Raw genomic sequence first — 9,048 nt, forward strand, 5'->3', positions numbered from 1 at the left:
TGCAGAGCTTCACCTGCAGATGTTGTCGGCCGTGCAGAGCTTCACCTGCAGATGTTGTCGGCCGTGCAGAGCTTCAGCTGCAGATGTTGTCGGCTCTGCAGAGCTTCACCTGCAGATGTTGTTGGCTCTTCAGAGCTTCACCTGCAGATGTTGTTGGCTCTGTAGAGCTTCACCCATATGTTCGTTCTCGTCCTGCTTGCAGATCCAAGCTGCAGCGTGACGGACGCTCAGAGGAGCAGCTGCTGGCGTGTTCGAAGAGAGAGGAGCCGCTGCTGGACAAGCTGCCGTGTCTGTACCGCAGCATGGACCCAGAGTCCTGGAGCGAGCAGGCGTCCCTGCTGACCAGCCTGAGGACCATAATCTGGGAGGAGCAGAGGAAGATCGTCTGGGTGGAGCAGGACCCGTGGTGAAGCACAGGAACACCCGCACTGACAAAAAACTGAAGAAATTCTTATTCAGGGGGATAAATTATCAATAAACAGACATTCAGAATACATTTATGGGATAAATAAGCTTTACAAGAATGTTTTTTGTAAACTCAAGTATGTATCCATGATACTTGTAAGTAAATGAGTTACTTGTTAGCGTGTATGCAGCTGTGATGCAGAGAAATATGTTTTACGCTTTACTCTGGCTCCCATGTTGGGAAGATCTTTCTATTAAACCTGCTAGTCTTATCGATTTATAAGAACATTTTATTTCCTTTAATAAAACATCTTCCACAACCTTTCTGCTCCTGTCCAGACAACATCCAGTCAGTTTGATTTAATTTATAAAAAGATTCTTTCCGTCCGGTCAGAACAGAATGAGCGAGTGTAAACATGTACCTGGATGAACGGCTAGAAATAAAAGATCTGGATAAAATAAAAAGTGTTGCTGTAATTAGAGATCAGATCTCTCTGTTTCCTGGTTTCTATAAACATTCAGACTCCAAAACATTATTTCCAATCATGATTATCATGATTCGTTAATATTAACTGATGTTTATTTGAGGTAGACTTTCAGTTTAATTTCTAGTTTTTGTAAATATTTAAATTATCTTCCTATTATATTCTTATTTTAGTTAGTTTTTAAATAAAAGTTCAGCCTTTTGACAAAACTGACATACTGAATGGATGTTTTTTTAAAGGAAAGGATCATTTTAGTAAAAACTAAGTTCACAGCGTTGTGGTTTGAATCAAACACAGAAGACCGAGTTTTTCTGACCGACAATAACCTAAAGAGACAACTTGTTGTTGTTGTGACTCCTGCTTCTTTGTTGTATTTTAAAAGGGATCATTAAATTAAACGGTCGATGACGCATGCATGAATTTGTGCTTATTATGTCATTAGAATCATTAGATATGCAAATTCTGTGGTCTGAACCATTATTTTTTAGGATGTTGTTTGAGGTGAAGAATTCAAGAGCGCCAGGTCAAAGGTCAAGAGTTAAAGGCCTGGCATTCGTCCTCCCGCCGCCTTTCAAGTCAAAGTTTTAAACTAAAATCATCTCCGGCTGACAGATTATGGACTTTCAGAAAATTAAATTATGTGGAAAATCTGATATCGTGAGATTTCACTCAGGCTGTTTGAGCTCGGAGAATGTGCTGTGGACGACTCTCAGCTACTACCACACCAAATTTCAGCTCAATGTCTGTAAAACTGACTGAGTTACAGACACTTGTGTGTTTGCTAGGATCAGTTGGCTGTAGCGGCCATCTTGACTCAGGTTGACTCCAAAGGTTAATCACTTGTAGACGTTCATCCAATCATCTCTTTCTGGGAGTTTCATTAAAATCTGCCCATTGGCTCATGAGATATTTTGCTAACAGACAAACAGTTTCAATTTAATTGTTAATGCCAACGTTTTTGGGGCGATTATGTATTTACATGATCACCCGCCTTCCCAGGCAGTGGGTGCTAATTACATCTAAGCATAGGCCCTTAAAAAATATATATATATTTGAACATGTGACTCAACAGAAGTGAACATCTGTAAAACAAATATTTGAGATTATTTTTGTATTTTTCAGTCATTCATTTACATGGATTTAAAACATATACTGCAGCCAGCCACTGGGGGGCGCTTGTTTTGTTTCTGCAGGTTTAATCTAATCTCCATATGATTTGGACCTAAATGTTCTGCTTTGACCCTGATCGACCACTAGAGGGAGGCAGAGAGAAACAAATGTGCTTCAGAGGGAGCGGCTGAGAGGGAAAGATGAAGAGCAGCTTGTTGTTTTTTTGTTTGTTTGTTTGTTTTTAAGAGGCGATGACAAACAGGGGGAGGGAAAGACAAGGAGGGGAGGGCAGCATGCCGGTCTTCCATCAGACTGTCTCACTGCCGCCCACACCGTCCTCTTTGCTTTAATCTGCTGGTGATTATTGGCTACATGTGAGGGATTTATCTGACTGAATCTGTTTCCTCCCCTGGAGGACATTTCTGGCTCCATCAGGATCCCAAACCTTCCCTCTTGTTGCTGGGAAACCACTCCGGTGATGTGTGTCGTCAGGATGCATCGAGGACTGGAACATGAGAGGAGATAATAAAATCTATTACAGACACATCTGCTTTAGCTTTTTCTTTGCTGTGTGAACATCCTGCAGGCTCGACTGAGCCGAGCTTTTAGACTGAAAGAAATCACAAATGTGTTTGTTACTCCAACCTTTTAATTCTGTGCATCTGCGGCAGATTTCGATTAGTTTATCAGTTCATGCTACAACCAAAAACAGCTTTTTATTCTTATTTTCTTTACGATGTGAAGGTGTCCCATTAATTAAACGATAAGTCCTTCACAGCTCCTCTCAGTTATCCTCTTAGGATTCTATAAAACTGTCAAAACTTCAGATTAAACTCTTAATTAAAAGGAAATTTTATCATATTCTATATTTTTATGCAGTACTATGAGGAGAAATGCTTCCGGACAAAAATCAGTTAAAAACTAATATCATAAAATGTCTTTATAACCACCTGAGCCCGTTTTAATCTGGTTCTGTTCATAAAAACTGCTGAGATTCGATGTGTTTTTCCACAACCAAGACAATACTTTATTATGTCAGTAAATATTTCTCTTCCAGTAAAAGTTTGATCTCCGTTCTGGTTCAGTTTAAGCAACAGTTAATGTTTGCGAACCAACGTTCAGACTGATCGGTTTTGTTTAAACGATGCAAAAAACCCAGAATCCTAAAAGGCCAGCGGGTGGTAATAAAAGAGCCAACACTGTTTATAAATTCAGTTGAACAAATGCAATTGTGAACGCAGCTCTGTGTGATGAAACGATCAGTTATAATAAAACAAACTTTAAATAAACTTAACATCAGGGATGAAGCTGATCTTATAGATGATCCTCAACATTTGCTCCTGGTCAGTGAGCTCTGACTGACTGACAAAAAGTTGGTGTTTCTGTTATTATTATTATTATTATTATTTCCTGTTTATTCCATCAAATGTGTCCGAAGCAGCTGCAGGACAGTTAGCCTCGACCAGGAGAGAGAATCATAAAGATCTCCAGCATCCATTCAAGATGGAGTTAGAACATCCTGAAAATATGCTCCCATATTATCATATTACTGATATAAGCAACATGTGCCCAAAATACAGGTCAGATAATAACCAGAACTTATTGGTTTTATTCACTGACTAACTGCTCCACGTTCCATCAGTTCTGCAGCGGAGAACAGGAAGAATAAATTAAGATTAAAGTTCCTCTTTCTGTGTTTTCCTTAAAATAAGGAGGATTAAGTGCTAAAATTGGCAAGAAGTAAACGCTTAAAACCTTTTTTTTTTTTATTAATCAAGTAGATCTTAAGCAGCAGTTTTGCACAAATAACAAGACAACAATTTTACAGATTAATACTTTGCCCCATCCTTAGCTTTTTTACTTAGTTTGTCAAGTACTGAGTGTATTATGGTAAAATTAGCAGAGGTGCTAATAATTTTACTGCGAAGCATCTGTTAAAAGGCTGAGCTTGAACGCTGCGTTTAAAGTCACCTCGGTGATCTTGGCTGCTCAGATTTTCAGTTTTTTTTTAGTTTTTGTTACCCGAGTTAAGTAAAGTCTTCCTGTTTTCTCCTCGCAGTGTGGACCTCAGCCATCACACTCACCTGCCGGCTCGCTCTCCTCCGTCTTCAGGCGCCTGCACCGTTCAGCTCACCTCCATCTTTAGGGTCCTTCATTAATCAGCTGCCTCTCTTTTTCTCTGAACATCTGCAACAATAAAACCTGAATGTCTGTGATCCGTGCTCAACACTTCAGTCCTTTTTAAGTGTTTAAACTCTTAACTTCATGACAAATCGAGGATCACAGACCTGAACGATGATGTCAGTTCACAGAATCAGATCTGTTGCTCACTTCACACCAGATTCAGACCATTTAAACGGCAGCTGACGGCCAAAGATAAATCAGATTATTTCCATTTTAGTGGCTCTAAACTCTCGAATGTTATTTAAATAAAATGCTTGTGTGTTTCTCCTCCTGCTCAGAGCTCTGACCCTCCGATGACCCGGCTGAGTGTGAAATATGTCATACAGGAGTGGCTGCAACCCTCACATGTCAGTATCTCCAGGCTATCTCCCACACACACACACATACACACACACACACCTCAAACATCACCTTGAAGGCAGCCCTCATGGGAACTCTGCTCTGTCAACAGTTTCTTATAAACAAGATCAGTATCAACAACAGATCCAGCATCTTTCATCTGCAGATTTTCTTTTCTTCTTAACTTTAAAAGCACGAAGCTTCTCGACTCGGCCCAGAATTTAACACCATCTGCTGTAACACGTTCCTCCCTGAATATAACACCTGGTGTGATATCAGCTAAATATTAAAGGGGACATAATACACAATATTATATCCTTTAATGTGATCTGAGCTCTTAGAATAAACTCTTCCTGTGGCTGAGAGCAGATAAAATGCTTCTCACTCCTGGAGTTTGTTTCTAGAAGTAAAAAATCAAAACGCAGGTAAAGGAAGTGGATGTTTTCCTTTCGGCTCATCAGACACACCTGTTCGCTCTCAGTAATCACCCATCCCAATACAGATCTTCGTCTTGTCAGAACTGCCTTTCTGCTCCTCCTCCAAGCTGTTGGCTCCAGCCTTGTAGGTGCTTTTATTTATTTTAACTGCCTGGATTTAACTTATATACATATATATATATATATATATATATATATATATAGTATATTTGCTCAGATTCAGGCTGTTTAAGAAGATTTTGTTGCTGTAATTCTGTTGTTTAGCTGAATTAAATCACAGAAATAGTGTCTGATTGGGAGGAAAAAGGCAAAAAAATAACAATAATACAAATAAAAATATTTATATTATTTTATTATTATTTTTTTTTAACTATTTGTAGTCATGTTAGTTTTGTATTTTAAATTTAGTCAGTCCTTGTTTTTACATCTATTGTAATTATTTTATGCGTCATTTGATCATTTTTCTGTATCATTTATGATTCGACAGACCTGAATGTTTTGAGACTAACAGCTTCAGTAAATCCTGATTATCTTTAATATAATCACAAGTTTGGTTTTAAATTTATTTCAGCATTCAGGTGAAAAGTTTACAGAAGTTTGTGAGGAACTTCTCATTAATTTATATCAGTAATAAACAAAAAGAAGAAGTGAAATCAGTGACAGATAAAATATGACTCCAGGCTTTATGTTGAGGAACAAAACGACAGATAATTGATTAAATGAAGGGTTTATAAACTTGTTGAACTGCATTCTTTCAAATCATAACTCTGCTTTTATAACAGGAAATGTTCAGATGAAAGAAATGAAATTGTTTCTGAATATTTGGCGTCTTTATGCCGTCCCAGCCCGACTGAACACATTCTCGGTTTCGCTCACGTTTTCTTACATTTAACAGTTTGCCCCAGTATTTCTTAAAAAACACACAACTGTGGAGTAAAAGTGCAGCTTTAAAAAGCTTTAAGAGAAAAAACAAACATTTTCAGAGACTAAAACAATTTATTTATAGAGACATTATGGATTCACTGCAACAGAAACAGGAAAAGCCTGTTCCTCACCTTTGCTTCCACACACACACACACACACACACACACACACCTCCTCCCTCTCTTGTCTCCGGCTGACGGGGAGGCGAGGCTGCAGGGCTGAGACGGTGACGGGACTTATTGTGCTTGGAGGTCAGGAAGAGTCAGAAACCCACAAAGCCGGGGTCAGAGGCGCTGCAGGAGTGACCCGAAAATTTAACATCTTACCGTCTGACTGAGGAAAACTGAACACAGGCGAGTTAAAAAAAAGAAAACAGAGGGGGGGGAGTTAATCAATACGAACCTAATCAATCAAAAGCATCATTTTATTATAACTCCTGATTATTGGATGCAGAAAAGAGAAGAATAAGTCTATAAAACGTGATGCTTTAGAAAATAAAACCAATTAAAGGTCAGGCTAGAAATTATATCCGTGATCGAGTCGAGGAGGCAGCAGGTCCAGGAAGGGAACCCAGACCTTCTCCAGCTCCTCCTGGTGGATCCCGAGGCGTTCCCGGACCAGAGAGGATCCAGAATCCCTCCAGAGAGTTCTGGTTCTGACCCGAGGTTTCCTCCCAGTGGGACATGCCCGAAAAACCTCCAAAGGGAGGCGTAATGATCAGATGAGTCACCTCAGCTGCCTCCTTTCGACGAGGAGGAGCAGCGGCTCCACTCTGAGCTCCTCACCTTCTCTGTAAGGTGGATCCCAGCCGCCCTACGGAGGAAGGTCATTATAGCCGCTTGGATCCAGGATCTGGTTCCTTCGGTCCTGATCCAAACCTCAGGACCTCAGGTGAGGGTTGGAAAGCAGCAGTAAATCCAGACTTTTGTATTATTATGGTTCAGTTCTCTTAAAATTAATATAGAATATTAAAAAAAAATCATGAAATTGTCCCGGTGGTGAAGACCCAAGGTGCAGATAACGACAAGAAATTTGAATCAAAACAAAAACCTGACAGGACAGAAAAGAAAAAAGAAATAAAAACACCAAAAACTTGAGGAACTAACGTCCAAAAACAAACCGTAGAGTAGAAAAAGAGTGAATATCCTGGGAGGGGTGAAGCGACGGTCAGCGACACACACTGAAAACAAAAAACTATCCAAATAAAAACACAACTATAACAAAATAAAACTCATCATGACAAAATATGTCTGTGGATATTATCAGGCGGCCATTAGGAAAATAAGGAATGCATGTTCCCCGCCACCCTGCATGCCAAAATTTTAAACCAAGCTCTAACACAACCTGTTAGTGTTCAGAGTGTGTGTTGGAGATGACTCTCAGCTACTACCACACCAGGCGGCCGGTCCTGATGAGGTGACAGAAAAGGACTGAAAAACGTAACTGCATACAGCAGAACATGAAGCTGATGTTTCTCCTTCAGAAAGGTAAATATTTCTGCGATGATGTTACATTTCTGCTCGATAATTGTCTCTTCAGGTTTACGGCCCATCTTGACCCGAAGCTCTAATTGCGTTGGTATAAAACTCTTTCTGGTCCATAAACGTGCAGCCTGAGCTGAAACGAGCGCCATCTATTAACTGAGCTGCCGTCACCGAGCAGCCAGAAAAACGGATTGATGCTTTCTGATAATGAAGTCATCAACTCTCAGTAAACGATACATGATGACAGAGCGAGTTATCAGTGTCACGTCTGAAGCATAAAAGGGCTGCATGTTAGCTGGATGACCCCCCTTCCTCCTTCTCCTCCTCCTCTACACACACACACACACACACACACACACGTATTTACTGTTCAGGGTCTGTCTGAGCGTCGGTGATGAGAATAATCCTAATGTTGAGTCTTTTTTTGCAGCTGAACCAGAGGGAAGGATGAGCTGCTTGTTGTGTGTTGATGTAGTTGTGATGAACAGTGTGTACATGCGTGTGTGTGTGTGTGAGTTGTAAATTCATGCTGAGGTGAGGTCTGAGCCTCCGGTTGATCCATTCTTGATCTGACAACGAGCACAGAGAGTCTGAATCCGCCCGCAGCCAACAACCCCCCACTCCGATGCACTTTCTGATCAACATTCACCTCGTCTGCTTCTTCTTCTTCTTCATTTTAACTTCCTCTGCAGCATCCTTCATCCTCTCCCCTCTGCTCCTCTTCTCCACTCTTCTCCCTCCAGGATGTGAGTGAAGACAGCCAGCCTGGAGTGAACGTCGGGGGGAATTAGACACCAGCAGACATGATTTCTGCTTCTTCGAGGCTTTTTTTTTGTCTCCACAGACAGTAAAGATTCACAGAAACGCCTCAGAAGAGGAAACAAAACTCTGCAGTGATTAAATCAGAAAGGGGAAAAAGGTGCGAGATGGAGGCAAAAATAGAAAGCTTTTAAAAATATAAAATGAAAGTGGATAATTAACGCTGAATGAAACAACCTGAGCAGTCAAAGGGTTGTATGAGTCAGAAACAATGGAAGACAATAGTCAGCCATCCAGGCAGCCACTTAATAGTCCACCCACTCTGCGCTGTCCAAATGGGCAGATTGACGCCTCTTAGCTCCTTTAATAGCTCCAATAATGGAGCGCGGTAAAGGTGGGGAGCGAGGAGGGGAGCCATCCTGTCCAAAGTAACTCAATTCCTCTCAATTCCTCGGTTCTGTTCTCTTGTTTCAGTGCATCAGATCCGCTCTTGCCTCACAGATTAACTAACCCACAGAGGACTCTGGGCAGGTGAATTACGGGTGTGGTAACTTAATGTGTGTCTGTGGGTTCTGTGCAGGAACAAACCACTCTTATCGAACATTCGAGCAGAGCTGCTGCATGATGGAAAACATGCCAGCTGATCTGGAAATAATGGGAATATTACCAGGCATGATTTGACTGCTTATCACATCACCAAACATGATTTGGAGTTGCTGTTTTCTTTGTTTTTTTGTGATGCTGCAGTGTTTTTACGTCAAACTGCCCTTTTTTTACTGAACAAACAAAGGACGGTGCCTTGTCTGACAACTGGACCGATCACTTCTGACATCGTAAATATTTTACTTATTATGTTTACAGCAGATATATTCTGCTGCTTCACTTGGGCAGAAATAATTTTCTGAATTTTAGACACGAAAG

At 40.7% G+C, this 9,048-nt stretch overlaps 1 protein-coding gene across 1 annotated transcript in view; it reads left to right on the forward strand.

Moving 5' to 3' along the window:
• Window positions 1-1,306, forward strand: part of card14 (caspase recruitment domain family, member 14) — a 19,052-nt gene extending 17,746 nt beyond the window's left edge. Inside the window, exon 20 of the mRNA XM_017432434.3 lies at window positions 203-1,306. Coding sequence (XP_017287923.1) covers window positions 203-410 — 208 coding nt within the window. The 3' untranslated portion in view covers window positions 411-1,306. The remainder of the gene's footprint in view (window positions 1-202) is intronic.
• Window positions 1,307-9,048: the final 7,742 nt, after the last annotated feature.

Source organism: Kryptolebias marmoratus, linkage group LG3 (genome assembly GCF_001649575.2).
Source record: "Kryptolebias marmoratus isolate JLee-2015 linkage group LG3, ASM164957v2, whole genome shotgun sequence".
NCBI lineage: Eukaryota > Metazoa > Chordata > Actinopteri > Cyprinodontiformes > Rivulidae > Kryptolebias > Kryptolebias marmoratus.